The following is a 17,805-nucleotide window of genomic DNA, read 5'->3' as shown; positions in this document are numbered from 1 at the left end:
AACTTTTATCAGCCTTTTCCCCCATAGTATTCTTATTTTCCCTCTCCTGAATCTCAGTCCTGGTTTTTATTTTTTTTCTTTTGCTATTAGTAGGGTTGTCCTGTTGATGCTGCTCTGTAAATTTTGTGCCAGCCTCTCAATATAAAATTTCTCTTCCTTTATGTGTGCATGTATTGCTATGAAACATCCTCTGATGACAGCCTTTGCGGTACCCCATAAGTTTTGGTATGTTGTGTTCTTATTCTCATTGGTTTCTAGAAATGTCCTACTTTCAACTCCAATCTAGAACACTACACACTCCTTTTGCAATGGAGAGTTTTTATCCTCCAATTGTTTATCCTTTCTTCCTTCATCTTTCTCTTGTTGATTTCTAATATTAAAGCACTGTGATCAGATAGAGAGAGGACTTATGATATCAATGTGCTTAAATTTAAGCAGATTCAACTTATGCCCCAGCATGTGGTTTAGCTTCAAATATATACCATGTGGGCTTGAAAAGAATGTAATTTTTTGTACTTGTATGGAGAGCTCTGTAAATATCTATCAGGTCAAATTGTAGTGTTTATATCTGTATCCTACTTGGTGAATTTCTTTCCCTGTTGTGTTAGTCTGGGTATATTAGACTATATATAGAACCCATATATAGAAGAGACAGTTTTATATAAGGGGTAAGTGCACATCAAGAAAACACCCCAACCCAGTGCTGCTCAAGCCCACAAGTCCAACATTAGCCCATATGTCCAACACAAATCCACAATGTCCTTCTCCATCCCACAAAAGACACGCAATGATGCCGACTGCAGGAAGAAAGCCAAATCAGTGAATGTGTAAGCATCTCAGCATTGACAAGGGTCTCCACATGGCTGCTCCAGCACCCAGGGCAGCATCGGGGTAGGTCCATGTGGCTTCTCCTGGGGATGTCTTGCAGGAAGTGAGCCTTGTCAGCTGAGGCAGGGGACTGGCTAAGGAAGCTGCACTCTGGTGTGACCATCAGAAAGCAAGAGACCTGAGTACTAGAAAGGTGAATCTCACCAATCCATTTATATCTCCACCCTTCAATTAAACCCATATGTGTTTATTGGCGAGGTTGGCCCAATAAACTAACTCAACTATCATCTATCTTTCTCAGAGAGCAGAATATTGAATTGTTGAGCTTGTGATTTCTTTTATCATCTTTTGGAGCATTTGACATATTCTGTGGGTCTCTCATTTAGGGAATATATGCTTAAAATGCTTAGTGGTTCTTCGTCTATAGTTCCCTAGAGCATTATATGGTGTCCTTCCTTATCTCTTTCTATTATTTGTACTTTGAGGTCAATTTTATCTGAGATTAAGATTGCAACCCCTGTTTTTTTATTTTGTTTTATTTTTTGAATTGCTGTTTGTTTGATATGTTTCTCTCCAGCCTTAGATTCTCAGCCTATTTTGTCTGTAATCTTGAGATGTATCTCCTGTAGGCAGCAGATTGACAGGTTGTATTTTCTAAACCAGTCTGCTAGCCTCAGTCTTTTAATGCCTGAGTTAAATCCATTGCATTCAGGGATATTACATCCATCTCTGGACTCTCTAATGCCATCTTCTACCTTTTGTGTTGAGTGTTTTCCTACCTCCCTTTCTTATCAGTGTGTTGTGTGTGTGTGTGTGTGTGTGTGTGTTTCATTCTTGACTTCTTTTCACCATTAAGCCAATGCTATCTTGGGGCTTGTTTTTTTTTATTGCCCTCTGGGTGGGGTTGTTCTATGTGGTAGTCTCTTAATTATGCTTGGTGAGTGCTGTTCTTTTGCTAATCCTGGGTCGGCAAGAATCTTTGGTAGGGCTGGGTTTCTTCTAATGTATTCTTTGAATGTTTCCTTGTCTGGGAAGACTCTTACTTCTCCTTCTATCTTGGTAGATAATTTGGCTTTGCATCATTTTCCTTCAACTTTTGGAATATGTTACTCCACTCTCTTTCCTCTTCTTCATAGTGTCTGCTGATAGATCTGAGCATTTTCTTATTTGGGAACCTTTATATGTGATTGTTTGGTTTTTCCCTAGCTGCTCTCATGATTTTCTCATTTTCCTCAAAGTTGGATAGTTTAACTATTATGTGCCTTGATAACTTCTGCTTGGGATTCAGCATTGTTGGTGTTCTTTCAGCCTCCTGAATGGTTGTCTGGTTTTCATTCATTAGTCTGGGGAAGTTTTTCCTCTAAGAATTCTCTCACTATTTTTGCTGTGGACTTATTTGTTGTTTCTTCCTCTGGTAATCCAATAATTTGGATGTTGTTCCTATTCATAGCATCAGACATAGCTCTCAGGGTTTCTTCAGCTTCTCTAATGTTTTTATTAGGTTTTTGTTTGTGTTTGTTAAAGTCTGCTTGGCTGTCCCCTAGGTCACTGGTGCAGTTCTCTGTCTGCTCCAGTTGTTTGGTGAAGTCCATGAGTCTGCTACTGGTTTTTGTTATCTCATCCCTAAGCTCTTGTATTTCCCTTTGGTGCATTGTCTTCATCTTTTCTAGCATTTCATCTTTTTTTATTACATTGTTACCCTTGTATCCTGTATGACTCCAAACAGCATTCTGAAAATTTCTTTCTGTGGCCAATGAATGTGTGCTTTTCTATTCTTGTCTTAGGTTCAGGACATCTTTTGACATTGCCTTCTGTTTCTCCTGTTCTTTTGTTGGGGTTGTTGGGGCTGATTGCTATTTGCATTCTGGTGTTTTAGAGAGGTCGGGTGCCATTTTCTAGAGTTGAAGAGTACTGGGCTCTCTGGGAAACTCATAGGAATGCTTCTAACCACCTGCAGATAATTGCACTATGGGTTTGGCCTACTCCTTTATCCTCCTGTGAGTTTATTCTTTCCCTTGTCAACCAGTATTCTGTTATTTTTAGGGCAAGTGGGATGGTCCTCTCAGGGGATGCTGATTGGGTGGTTGTAGACCCGCGAGGATGTTGCTGCACTGGATGAGCTCACAAGAAACTGTGGTGGTGTGGTCCACAGCAACTTGGGGTACTGCAGAAGGCATGCAGGGTTGCCTGCTGCACTGGTTGCCTGCTGCAGAAGGCAGGTGGGAGCCTGCTGCAGAAGGCCAGCTTTGGTGTAGAGCACTGTGGATAGTAGGCAGAATTGCCCTGGCCAGCTAAATTGCCGTGGAGGTTGGGCAGAGGTTCCTGCAGTAGAATGGAGCACTGTAGAGTGTTGTTGGAGCTATCTTAGGCCGTGGGAGGTGCTACAGCAGTTTGGAGGACATTCACTCAGTCACATGGGACCACAGAGGACAGGCAGGAGCTCCCTCAGCCACGTAGGTGGGACTTCCCATGGAAGAAGCTGAGCGGGCTTTCCACAGCTGCGTGTTAAGCACTGTAGAGGGTGGATGGGCAGCATTTCCCCCAGAGGAAGGTGAGTGACCCACATGTTATGCTACAGAGGGTGGAGCTTCCCCAGCTGGGTGAAGAGCAAGCATAATTGCCTTACGCTAAGGAGAGTGGCCTGGAAGTCCACAGTGGCATGTGAGAGAAAAGGGAAGAGGGGGGAAAAAAAACACAAAAGAATAATAAAAACTGAAACTGCTGAGACTGTGGGGCAATGAGAGAAACAAAGGTATCAATATAGCTGAGCCCCAATTGACGTTGGAGAGGTTTAAACCCTTCCCTGGTGTGGCAGCAAGCTGTGGCTGTGTTTAGCAAAAGCCCTTGTCTTGCCGAAGGAGCCGACTCTGATCAAGACTGTCGCATGTTTAAGGTTAAGCCTCAGCCGGCCTTCACAGTGATAAGTCAAAAGTCCCAGCTCCTCAAAACCTAGTGGATCTGTGCCTACTTATCTTTATGATGCTCCTCCTCCAACCCAGCAGTGAGGAATTTCCCTCTTAGTGACTCTCCTGTGCTGACTTCTGTGGAGTCCTTCTAGTACATCTCATTGAGTCGCCATCTTGCTGAAAGTAGACCAAATTTATTTGTTTTAATGTCACACATAAAAAAATCAGCTTTAATCACTATGAGCTTTGGGGAAAGGAGAAGTGTCATTGATAATATTTTAGTCTTTTCTCGGTGATATTTATTTTAATTAATAATTATTATTTTCAGCCATCTTATATGTCACCTGAAGACATCTCTTCTCAAATAATGAGTTGAGATTTCAGGGTTGACATAATTTTATGTATTTAAATCAATTATTTTAATAATGAATACTGCTCCCCATTGGGAATAGTTGGGTTCAATGTATTTAATTTGGAGAAGATATCTTCTCATTTGACTATATTTCTTAATGTAAAACCATAGTCTGCAAATCAGTGGGATAGAGTCAGAAAGAATAGCAGGCTATAACCCACTAGCGAAAAATGAAAATGAGGATATCTATTAAGAGCAGTTCAAGATGCATGCCTATAATTATGTTTCCATTACTAGAGTTATTGAGGAAGGTGGTTTTAATTATTGTTAATTATTTAATTATTATTTGATTACCTGTCTGAAGGCATCAATTCCATAGTCATTTACACATGTAAAGGATATCCTTGTCTAACAGAGGAAACAAATATGAAAACAAATACTTGGCACAATGTGACAGATGTCACAATAAATGCAGGTAAAAAGTGTTTGAATAAGCATCAGCAATCCTGTGGTCTGGGGTGATCTTCATACATGTTGTGAATAATATTAGAACTGGGACTTAAAATATAAATTGGAGTATGGAGTTGGGAGGGAAATGGAAAGGAGAGGGCTTGATAGTCTCTAATTTCTCTTTAGAGTAGGAAACAAAGTCATTATTGGCAGACAGGAGTGAAACTTAGGAGAGAATGGTGATGATGTGGCTTAAGTGCTTGGAGAAATAAAAGATGGACTTGACTAGAGACAGGCAATAGGATTTTCCTTATTTATCATGACACTCTAAATCTATTTACAATAATTGAATGGCTTTATGATTTTTTAGTCATTGCAGATGATAAACAGGTTGTTTTCAAGTTTTCTGTTGCATGTCATTTCAAAAGTGGCAGATCCACGGAAAGGCTGTACACCACCTTTGTTAGACTGTTTTTGTTTATTTCTCTTTTTATAATATCATAGTGATTTAAAGATTAAGGGTTATAGTGAATTTATAAAGCTTGGTCTTTTTATTTTCTATTGCTTTATGACCATGTTACCACAGATTTAACAGATTGAAATAGCGCATATGTTTTTATTATTTCAGTTTCTCTGGGTCAAGAGTCTGGACACAGTTTCACTGGGTTCTCTGTCTGAGGCAAAGCTACCATCAAGGTGTCAGATGGGGCTACAGTACCTGGGAGGCTTGGCTGAGCCAGGGTCTGCTTCCAAGTGCATGGTCATCATTGGCACCGTCCAGGACTTTGCAGGCTGCAGGGCAGAGTGCCTCCGCTGCTTGGTGGTTGTCCGCTCCTTGACTCGTGGGCCTCTCCATCTGGCATCTCACAATGTGGTAGTTTCTGTCTCCATAACCAACAAAGGAGAGAATCTTTCAGCAAGACCAGAAGTACAATTATGCATACACAACTATGTATATAATGCCTTGCTGTTTTATATAAGTGAGAAGCAAGCAATCCAAGGGGGAAAACATCATACAAGGGAGCGAGGACCAGGAAGCAGGCTCATGGAATCCTCCCCAGAGTCTGTCTAACATACTCACACATTGACAACTTAAAAAAACCCAACCGACTGCCCCTGACTGGATTCTGACTTATAGGGTCCCTTCAGAACCACTCCTTCCACATTGGCATCTGTGAGGGAGCATACAGCCTTCTTTCTACTGCAGTTTGCAATGGTGCGCTTAAACCACTGTGACAACAGGGTTCATTGAAAGTATATTAAATAACAACTATCATTTTTGTATTTATATGACTAAAATGCTGGGGGGTTTTTTTCCCTCAAGGAAGAAGAAATAGATGTCCTCCTCCACCTCTGCCACTGAATTCCAAAATTCACACTCACCCAACAACGTATCGTCCTGGTGAAATTGTGCGCATAGAGTGTGAACTGAATTTTGAGATCCAGGGTTCAAAAGAAATACGCTGTGAAAATGGAAAATGGACAGATCCTCCAAAATGCATTGGTTAGCAACACCTAGAGGAAGATTTTCCTAAAACAAAAACAAAGCGCCTGCATGTGCCACTAAATGGTTTCTACTCTTTAAATTGTACCTTTTCAGAAGTGAAAGAGAGAATCACATGTGAGGACCCACCCCTCATCGAGAATGGGGCTGCAAGCCTGCATGCTGAGGTTTATCATAATGGGGACAAGGTGATATACAGATGTGAAAATGGCTACCATATGCGTGGCTCAAATGAGTTAACTTGCAAGCAAGGCAAATGGACACCCCTCCCTGAGTGTGTTGGTACGTATGCTACACTCAGTGTCAATTGCTAAATCTATTGCATGCAAATGTTCCATTGTGTTTCTTTAAGCCCCATAATCACAGAAAGAGAAAACTGCTTAGAAAAATTAGATGCAGAGTAATACTGTATCTACTCTTTCTTTTTCTTTCTCAATTTGGAGGCATCTATAGAATTTTAGTCATCCAAATGTTGGAGGTCTACTTCCCCCAGAGAAGCAGTAGTTGGGCAACCTGGCGATCTACTTTTCGCCTTTGGAAATCCTCTGTCACACAGGGGGCAGCCTGAGGCAGTGTCAACCCAATAGCAACAGATTTCTTTTTTTAAAGAATGAGAGCTAAACATTTTAGCATACATAGTACTGATGGAACAACAGTGACAGTGTATATCATCTCTATTGAAAATACGGGCACATTGGATTGGGCGACTGGTCGTGGGCATGACCTACAAAGTTAGGACGTGCACTCTGTTGCTGAGTTTGCGGTTGTTATTTTAGCTATTCCGAACGGATACCATCCTAACATATGCCCCTACTCTCCCATTTCCCTGGGGACACCACCAGGCAGCACTGTCACTTCTGGACGCTGCCTTCCTGACACCCTTCTCTTTCTGTGATCAGAGTCGGAGAGATTCACAAACACATCTACCTAGGATATTTATTGCATGAAGCAACTGGTATTACACATGCAGAGACATAATGCTATCAGACTAAGAGAAACTCTGAAGAGAGAAATAAATGGAAATATCCATGAGTTGATTAATGAAATTCTTCCAGGATATAAATAAGAGAGAAATCTATTTAGGGCTTCATGACGTTCAGGGAAAAGTCCTCTTCTCTGTCACATCCATTTTTACAACCACTTTGTGAAGCTCCCGCATGTAAGTGGATAATGCCACAGGACGGCTTGAGAGTCACCTGTATTCATTAGGTTAATCAGTGTTTCTCGTCTCGTCGGTTTTAACAATGACTGCATCATAGTTTATTCACGTCAAGAACAGACTCTCTTCCATAAATTAACAAGGAGCTCTTGAAAGGGAGCGAAAGGAAGATTGAAAAACAAAACAAAACAAACAACTCCCCCCCACCATAGATCCAGGATTGGGGTTTGGGCTTGCACTAAATCATAGCTCCAACTTCTAACTTAAGAAAAATTAGTTTTTATATCATGGCCCCACTCAATACTCACCCTCAGGAAGGGAACACAAAAGATATGGGTGCTGTAGCAAAATGTGGTGAAGAAATTAAATGGTGTCCTCAGCTATCAGATAAAATATCATCTAGGGTCTTAAAGGCTTGTTTCCAAACAAGTATCTAAGTGAGATATCAACTAAGTTCACCTGGAAGAAGCACACCATCATCAGTCACTGAAACACTGCGAATCATGTAATCCAGAACTGAAGGAGGGATTAGTATCAGAGCCTAGCTCGGGAGCATCTGGTTTGCAGAAGGCTATGGGCGACAGGGGGAGCCCGGATACATTTGAGGGATCTGCACAGCAAATAACCTGCAGTGCGCTCCCTCTGTAATAAGAGATGGGAGGAAAGTGGTGACTGAGCAGAGTTCACTGAAGAGATGATTTAGAAGATCAAAGATAGACCTGACTTGAACAGTTGAAACTTTGTCAGCTGATTCGCCCCTCTGATGCACATTGGACCTGATCTGGTTTTCAACATTTTCTGTATTTTGTTTGTTCACATTGGGCTTTACCTCGGATGTGTTTTACCATTGGTGATCACTCTCTTGAATATGTGATATATGTTTTTCTGTTTTTTAGTATGTGAAACCCAGGATCGATGAACCTATAGGGACAGCAAGTAGAATAAGGGTTTCCAGGGGAGGGGCCGCGGCACAAGCTGGGGGCTACGGAGTGGGGAGGTGAAGGGGGTGGTGGTACAGTAGTGGTGGTGGTGGGGTGTAAAAGGAGTCCAGGAAAGAAAAGAATGTTTGGAAACTGATAGTGGTAGCAATTCTCCAATACTGCTTGATGTGCTTGACCTATAGAATGTTGTGATATGTGCATTAACTTCTAATTAAAAATAATATTACTAAAGAAAAAATAGCGGGATTATGCATACTCATTCTTTGGCTAAATATTTGCTGCTGTTCTTGCTTTGAGTAAAGTTTAAGATTTGTGCTATAACATTTCTCTAATTTCTGAAGAATTTATTTGACAATTGTTCTACATGATAAAATGCAAATCTTGAGGGGTCCCGGTGCAAATGGGGAAGCAGTTGACTACTGAAGGCTTGGTGGTTTAAACCCAGCCAAGGACCTTGGACGGAAGGTGTGGCAATGAGCTCCTGAGTGAGCACAGCCTTTAACGTCCGTGGAGCGCAGTTCTGGTCCATAGCACACAGGGTTCCCGAAGCTAACTGGAGTTTCATGTGCTTGCTTTTTATGAGTGACTGCATTATGTTATTATATCATTATGAATTCACATTAATTTAAAGATAAACTGTTTTCTTAGAAAACAGCAAGAACTGTAAACCACCGCCTGATCTGATAAACGGGGCTGTTGTTGATGAACTATTGGCAAGCTACACACCAGGCTCCTCAGTGGAATATAGGTGCGACGAATACTATTTACTGAAGGGATCGAAGATGTCTCACTGTGAGCAAGGGCAATGGACACCTTTACCCATTTGCCTAGGTAAGCGAGCACACCCAGACTTTCCTTCACTGTTGTTTTTACATCTTAGGAGATTTTTCACAGAGATAACCACTTGTATAAATTTTGTTCAAGTGCTTTCCTTCCCCCCACAATTATTTTTTAAAAATTCCTAATATCATTCATTCTAGGGTTACAGTGGTTCTTTCATCATTATTTCTTGTGTTGTCGATCCTAACTGAAATTGTTTGTGGTGCTACATCCTTTAATGTATCTGCTTTTATTGTTCTCAGAGTATGATTTGCAGAGAAGAATAATCTGTACGGTTCTTTCCTTGGTAACCGCATATTGCTAATCGTGCCATTGATGTGGAATAAGGCGTGGTTGAAGAATCCACTTTCCAGTGGATAATTGCATGTTAATCAAAAGAACTATTTAAATAGAAACAACACTGAAAAGTACATATCTCACCTTAGTCAGTTAATTATATTTGCCTCAGATTTTAGATTTGCTATTCAGAATTATATTTAACAGCCTTTAATCTTCCCTGGTTGCTAAATATTACACTGGCCAACCTATATTTTGGCCTCTCAAATCTTCGGGGGCTTTGAATATTTGACCTGCTGACTCCCAAAATGGCACCAATTTCTCCCTAAATGCTCTAGTTTTTGAGATACAAAACATATGCCATATAGAACTCATTACTCTGTTCACCCATAAAAAAATCAAGATATTTTAATGTAGTGGCTGCTAGCCTGAGATAGAGGAAGCGCACACTGGCTTATTTAAAGTAGTTTGCATTATACTAAATACTTTGGTAAAGTTATACTTCACACGCTTCCCTCTGATCCCAGGATATGCACACAGTCAGAAACCCTCTGAAGTCCCACTCTGCCCTGTAGGGTCACTATGAGTCACAATAGGCTGACCAGTTGTGAGTTGGTACAACAGATACTCAAATGATCTGACACCCCAAATGGGTCTGCCAGAGTTCAAACTACTTTATTCAAATTAAAATCTTCTAGTCTACGTATAAGATGGCACGATTTCTCTCCCGGTGTTCAAAAACTCTTAAAAATTAGAATTTTAAAGAAGCTTGAGTGAATCTCTTCTCTGAACCTTTTAACGCGAAGTATCCATTGCCTTGTCTATAGTGAAATATATTCTGAAATGTTTACTGCATAATTTGAAGAAGAAAATTTTAGATCTTCAAAATACTGATGAAAATTGCTATGAAGTCATATTTTCGACTTTCTCAATTGCCCTCACACCTTCCATAGATGCGCCTTTCCATTTCCTTTTCTACTTTCTACTCTTCTCCTGCCGTGTGCTGGCTTTGCCTTGCCCGGCTTGCAGTCTCTGTCTATATCACGTGGCCTCCCATCGCCCAAAGGAAACCCCACTGCCACCGTCTTGATTTTTAACTCGCGGTGACCTTTGTAGGACAGAGAAAACCTGCCCCTTTGGGTTTCCCAACCTTTCAATCTTTTAAAGGCTCCAGAGGGACTGTGGGGTTCAAATGACTGGCCTCATAATCAGCAGCTCAACATGAAACCAACAAACCACCCTAGATCCATATATAATTTCCCTAGAAAGTCCCTTAATACCCAGTTCTTTTTCAAACATTTCTCACCTTTTTGGTGTGATCCTGCAATTGGCGTGTCGGAATTGTTCTCATGTTTAAAAGTAGGAGGATACAGTAATAAACCAGTCTACCTCCATAGCTCAAAAGAGCGGAACGCCGAATCTAAGAAACTAGCGCACATTCAGGCTCTCCAGTCAGTGCCGCCAATACCCGCAGGAGCTAGCCTAAGATCCTAGACACCAAAAAACATATTTTATTCTTGGTCTATGCTGTTAAATAGGTTATATTGTGACATCTACAAATGGATAAATATCCTGTACATTTAAAAGTTATTTAATTGAAAAATATTATTTTTTAAATAAAAAATAAATCTGCTATTTGCCAAAAAACAATAAGTAAATGTAAGCAACTAGAAGAAAACAGATAATATTGGTAAGAATCCTTGAAATAGTTGCTGTGCTAGAAAATTAATTTCTAAATGTTTTACTGTGTCTCCTATACAAAGATTTTGTCTGCAAAAATCTACTACAAAAAGCCTCTTTAAGTGCTAAAAAAGCAAAGATGATTGAGGACTAAGCTCTGCCTGACTCAAGCCCTGATGTTTTTCATTGCCTCATATACATGAGAAAGCAGGAAAACAAATAAGAAAGACGGGAAAATAATTGATGTCTTTGAAGTACAGTGTTGGCAATGTGCATTAAGTGTACCACGGATTTCCAGAGTAGTGTGTGTGTGTCCAGCTCGGATATTCTCTCGAAGCAAAGGTAGCAAGACTTTATATCAGAATGGATCCGTGCCAGCAAAAAGACATCAAGCTTGATAAAGCAGAGGAAAGAGTCAATAAAAAAGAGAAAAACCTTCAGTGGGATGGATTGACACAGTGGCTTCAACAATATGAATTCAAGTATAAAAGCTGTTTTGAGGATGGTGCAGGCCCGGGTCGTGTTTTATTCCGATGTCTATACAGGGTCGCTTTCTGTCAGAGGCAGCTCAGCGCACCTGACAACAGCCACAACACATTGTAATAAATGTGCTGGGTTTATGTAATGTGTACTTTTTTGTGAATATTGGCTGATATACTCTCATAATATCTTTTTAATGGTTATAGAGTATTCTATAATGCAGATATACCATAATTAATCTAACCAATCACTTTACTGATGAATATTTAGTTTCTACAAACTTTTCATATTTCAAACAGCACATTTTAAAGTATTTTTACATTAAAAATTGTACATTTAAAACATCTTTATTTATGCTTATTTAAGAATTCATTGTTTTATTTTTCTATATTTCATTTAAAATTATTTTCTCAAATTTTCAAAGGTGTAATTTCTGGATTAATAATATTTGGAATATTGTTCCTTTTAAATTCTTAAATTTTCCTTCTAAAAGTTTGTTCTGATTTATGATCCTAAATGAAACTCTTTTCTATTTTTTCTCAACTTTGCCTTTCTACAATTTTATATTTTTTATGAATTGAGTAGGTAACAGGATTTGGATTCATTTATCTCATTATTAATGAGTTGGGCTTTTAAAAATTGTCTGTGGTCACAAGGTTTTCTCCTCATGAAATGACTGTGCAGTCTCATCATTTTTCTGTGCTCATTATGAGTGATATTACTCAGATATGATAGTCGCATATATTGCAATTATGTTCTATTTTACCTGTTTTTTGTTTTTTTTTTTGCTGTTGCTACACGCTACCGAGTCAGCTCTGACTCCCAGCAAACCCCATGGGCAGCAGAAAAAAGCATTGTCTGCCCTGCACCGTCCTCTGCTCTCCTTGGACCCATTGCTGTAGCCCCTGTGTCATTCGGTTTCCTGTAACAATGTGTCCGAAGTACGTGATATGAAGTCCTGCCATCCTTGTTTCTAAAGAGAACTTTACCTTTACTTCTAAGAGAGATTTTAGTTTAATATTCAGAAATTTTAGCTTTTAAGCCTGTTTTAAGCTCGTTCAGCCTGTTCTTTAGTGGTTTCTCCTTTTAAATTATTTTTAGGATGTTGTTCATATTCAAAAGCAGATACATCATCCTCCTGTTGTAGTTTTTCTATGGTTGATGTGTTTTCATAAGTGCTTTTATATAAAGTTTTCTATTGATGTCATAAGTATTGCATTGAATGAAAGTATCACCATCTCTGAGAATGGAAACTAGACTGAAATAGTCATTGAAAAACTAGCAATTGAACAACCATACAAGGAAGAACAAGGTTTAAAGAAATCTATTATTCTATATCTGGAAAAGTTGCTTCAAGGAATTTAGACTTTGTTAAAAAGTCAGTCAAAGGAACTCTTAAGTAAAGATCGTTTCTTATTATCATGACAAGAGGAGAGAGAGATTTTACACCTTACTATCATTGCTCCAGTGTTCAGCACATTGTGATTTCTAATTGCCAATGATTGCTTCAGACACTTGGAACCTCTGTAACGTCTCCCTACTGCTCCTTCTTGACCTCACTCTGGCCTCCTTGCCCTTCTGCAGACCAGCCCCCCATGCTCTCAGCTCCAGGCCTTTGCCCTGGTTGTTTCCTCTGCCAGGAATGCTCTTCCCGCAGAAAACGACATAGCTCCTTTCGTACCTTCTTCCAATCTGTGCCAATTGTCTCTTCTGATTTCGGCACACCCCCAGCTCCTTCCCTCGACTTCTCTTTCCCACTCTGTTTTATCATTTGTTCTAGAGTGGAGGTAGCTACATATTCTTCTACATTATTAAGTTCATAACACATTTGTTAGATTTAGTCTGCATTGCATGTGTTTCTGCAGGTCAGATACACACGAGCAGTGATTGTTTTGTATGTTTTTGTATAGCAAGTGGTCAGAACACTGCCTGATGGACTATACACAGGGAGTATATATTATATCTCCAGAATTTTATTTGATAGAATTTTTATTTTATAATCATGATTAGTAAATTGGCCAAAGGACTTAATCTATACTTTTAATATTTTTAATTAAGTGATTTAAAATTTTTGTATAAGCTGGCTGAGGGCGGTACAAGCAATTTGCAATTGGCTGCTCATCTAAAGATTGATTGCTCACACCCACTTAGAAGCACCACAGAAGAAAGGCCTGGCGACCTGCTTCCTGAGAGATTACAGCCAAGGAAAGCCCATTGGGAAACTCTTATGCTACATATGAGCTGCTACTGAATGACTGTGGTCTTGGTTCATAGGCAATATAATAATAAATAATTTCATTTATATTAAGAAATTATACCCCTCATTTTGCAAGTGAGGAGCTTTACTAATGATAAATACCAGTAATTATAAAGTATCATTTTATGACTGCCGTAAGCATTTTAGATACATAGCTTGCATATTTGTCAGATGAGTGAAGAGTTTAATGGAGCATTTTGTATTTCAGAGCCATGTACTGTCAATGTGGATGAGATGAACAGGAATAACATAGAGATGAAGTGGAAATATGAAGGAAAGGTCTTACATGGAGATTTAATAGATTTTACATGCAAAGAGGGCTACACCTTTGCTCCATCCAGCACCCTGTCTGAGTTATCAGTGCATTGTAATAGAGGAGACGTGACCTATCCTCTGTGCATCATAAGAGGTAAAACAACGGTGCTTCTTGACAATCTCTAACTTGACCATGACCCCCTAGAGGAAAGTATGAAGACCTTAAGTAATTCGCCACCATCATCTTCTCTAACAGGGACCACGATTCGATCCAGCATCCAGTCAGCATGTGCACTTGAATACAATGGCTATGCCAACATACTTTTTATTTTTAACAGCCAATTTCATGAATGGAAAAAATCAAGAGGTTTCTTAACTATGACTAGGCTATCATGAAAACATCACTATTCTTGGGAGCATAGCCATAGAGAGGGCTGAGGCCGAGAAGAAGAAATGGAAGCGGAAGTGGAAGAGGGCTTTGTTAGTTTCTAGGCAGGCTTGCCTATTTCCCAGAAACGTGCTTTTTGAAAGAAGAGGAAAGGAAGTGAATGCTCCAGAAATCAAGGCTTACAGGAGTTACACATATGCTTGTACTTTGGTTATACAGAAAGGGAACAATCAAATTCATGTTGCTACCTTAACAATGGGAATATTACAGTGTGAGCTTCTAATTGTACGAATGCGTTGCATAGTATGAAGTGATTTCAGGAATGCTTGAAGTCATTAAAAATTGAGAGCAGCCTTAAAAATGCTGTTACCTGAGATATTTTATTTCTGCAACTATAAAAGTATTAGATGCCTGCTGTAGCAACTCATTGCATACTTTTATAATTACTCTTTTTCAGAATTTAGAGGAATGTGCACATCTCCTCCACTCATTAAAAATGGTGACATCATTAGTTCTGCAGCTGACACCTATGAAAATGGTTCCTCAGTAACCTACCAATGTTTCCAACACTATTTCCTACAAGGATCTAGAAATGCCTACTGCTTGGAGGGACAGTGGACTACACCACCGCTGTGTTTACGTATGTACTACTAAATATTCTATGACTTAATAAAGTAACGTTTTATATTGACTTTACTCTCTGTCTTTTGAATTGATACAATGTTAATATAATATTAACTTTCTATTTTTCTATTATCTAATTGGTGTTCCTGTTGACCTACTGGCTTCTATAACCCCAAATCCACTGCCATTGAGTTGATTTCTGAGGCTATAAATCTCCATGGGAGCAGGTAGCCTCTTTTTTCTCTTGTTTGGAGCTGTTGGTGGGTTTGAACCACTGGCATTGCAGTCCAATGCAAACAGAGCTCCTTTCACTGTTTTCGATACTGCTCACTAAATCATAAATGTTGCAAATATGTGTAAAGTGCAATTCATATTATACTCCAGGTACCATTTGGAATGGGTTACAATATGAACAAGCCATAGTGTGGTGAGTAAACATATAAATATCACATTGCAAGATTTTTGTTTAACAAACGTTGCTTTGATCTTGTAACAATGCTTGTTGACTTACCCTTGTATTACAAGAATATGATTGATAAATTATCAACATTGTATATTTTACCTAACTTTCGACCTTTTTAACCTATTGTAGAGTAGCCACCAGTGCTTTGTGCTAAATTACCCACAACTCAAATAAAGACATAAGTTACACCATAGTCTAAACTTATTACCTATATTTTTAATCATGGAATAGATCAAATAAGTGTGTGGATATTGAGGAATGTGTTTTATTTTACCATATATAAGCTATCATGGTGGAACCCCATTTGGGCAAAGACTATCCAAGCAGCTATTTGTCACCTCACCATTCTGTCTGCCTTCCATGTTCACCCCATGTATGTCTAAAAGAAGTCAGAGCATACGATGGTGGTCCATGAGACGCTGTCCTCATCATGAACGCTGCTCTGGTGACAGTGATGGCCTAGCCCTTCACCGGCATCTCATCTGGGTGGCAGAAACCTGCATGCTGCATGTCCGGAGGACAGTCCCTCTGTTCAGCAGTCTGGTGGTGCCCTAGGAGCCACTATGGTCAACTCTAACTGTACCAACTCTATTGACTACAACTTCAGATGTAGCAGCACGAATAGACGTAGCTTCATCATCACTGCGCTGGAAACCTCCAATGGTAATCTGGATTTAACAGCTTCGAGTAGCGCATGTATTGTTATCCTGGAGAGACAGACATGCAGTGGAAGTAAATTTCCACAGGAAGTGGAAGCCTTATACCAAGTCCCTCTCTGGGAGCATTAATCAAGTACTGCTTCCCCCACCTACTCTTGACCCAGTCAAAGGAGAAGCCCCGATGAAGATAACTCCACTTTTTTAAATCTGTTGGCATGAATACTCCAAGATGCTCCTGGAGCTGAACAGGACCTTGGCCCTAAGGATGCCCAGGCTGGGAAGGAAACAGAGGGGAGCTGGGCTCCTGCTACTTTCTGCAGCCTCTGGAGGGACATTATACCTTTCACCATAAGAGCGAAGCAAAACAAAAAGCTAATTTCAAATGAGAGTGGTTTGATTAACACCCTCTGCCTCCTGTTCCTCAGTTATACTCTCTCCAGTGCCTTTCTGAAAATGAAGTGCTTGGACCCCTGGTTAATACAGATATAAAGCCAAACCAAAGCATCCAGTCAATCTGAGCTCACAGCAACCCTAGAGGGCAGGGTAGAACTGCTCCTGAGAGTGCTTAAGGACTATGTTCACACGGGCTCCTTCAGGAGTGATTGGTGGTTTCAAACTGCTGACCTTGTGGTTGCAGCTCGTTGCATAGCCCACCCCGCCATACAAGTATTCTTACGAAACATACCTTGGTCACTGCACTAAAGGAGTTGGCCTGCATTTGGTGTCTTTTAGGGGTGAGGACAGCTGAGACATTTCAGCTTAGTTCTTATAAGGAATACTTTGGGAGAGAGAAGAAAATGTACTTGCATATGAAAGTTAGATTTTAAAACCAACCAGAGAATCAGTCCAGACCACCAGCAGGCTAGCTAGAGAAGCAAATCTAAAATTGTTGATATCTACCTCATGGGGTTTGCCATGATGTTACTGAAAAGATATTTGTATGACCCAAAGATTCCAGGGGGCTGGAAAGTCACAAGCCTGACCAATCTCTACATCTTCTCTGGTTACAGGGCATATGGTACTCGATCCCTTGAGAGTGCTATCTCTTATGCCTGCTGGTTGATGGGTTAATTGGGCAGCTAGTGAGTGGGAGGGAGTTTCCAAGTCCCTTTTCTGATGGCCTCTCAAGTCTGTCAGCCTAAAAGGAAGCCTCCCTCCATTCCACTCACTGGACGATTCCAGATTTTCTGTACGATCTGTATCCACCACCATGAGCTTCACTGTTCTCAGATGCTCATGCTCCTATTTCTTCCACAGTGCACCAGACACACATGCATTCTTCACCTACACCTCTTCACTTCTACCCTTTTTATATCCATTTCCTATTTTACAATTTTGCAATCAAAGAAAAGAAAAAAGGGCAAATAATTATTTTAGTGACTATTATTAACTGCTAGGACTTCTAGATAATATCTTTATTTGTAAGTCATAATGGCACAAAAGTAAATGACTGTCAGGACATAACTTTACCCCAAATCCAAGATCAGAGAGCCATGTGACAGAATGTTGTCTGTGTACTTTGGACATTATTATCTGATTCCAATATTAATCCTATTCAGTTTACTTGCCAGGCCCACACCTGGGAGTTTCATTTGTCTTAGCTCATCAAGGGTAGATAACAGAACTCTTCCTGTTAGAAATAAGCAATGCACTACTCTCTCTCTCTCTTTTTTTTTTCAGAGCCTTGCACTTTATCTTTTGTTGACATGGAAAATAATAATTTACGCCTGAAATGGGATTTTG

General features: G+C 39.9%; 1 protein-coding gene across 1 annotated transcript in view; it reads left to right on the top strand.

The window, feature by feature from the left end:
* Positions 1-17,805, top strand: part of F13B (coagulation factor XIII B chain) — a 31,367-nt gene that overhangs the window by 12,255 nt on the left and 1,307 nt on the right. Inside the window, exons 6-11 of the mRNA XM_075541859.1 lie at positions 5,861-6,040; positions 6,137-6,322; positions 8,789-8,971; positions 13,882-14,082; positions 14,774-14,956; positions 17,743-17,805. The exon at positions 17,743-17,805 is cut by the window's right edge and continues 151 nt beyond it. Of these exons, the coding sequence (XP_075397974.1) occupies positions 5,861-6,040; positions 6,137-6,322; positions 8,789-8,971; positions 13,882-14,082; positions 14,774-14,956; positions 17,743-17,805 (996 nt within the window). The remainder of the gene's footprint in view (positions 1-5,860; positions 6,041-6,136; positions 6,323-8,788; positions 8,972-13,881; positions 14,083-14,773; positions 14,957-17,742) is intronic.

The sequence above is a fragment of the Tenrec ecaudatus genome, chromosome 1 (genome assembly GCF_050624435.1).
Source record: "Tenrec ecaudatus isolate mTenEca1 chromosome 1, mTenEca1.hap1, whole genome shotgun sequence".
Classification (NCBI taxonomy): domain Eukaryota; kingdom Metazoa; phylum Chordata; class Mammalia; order Afrosoricida; family Tenrecidae; genus Tenrec; species Tenrec ecaudatus.
This window is presented reverse-complemented; position numbering and strand designations above follow the sequence as displayed.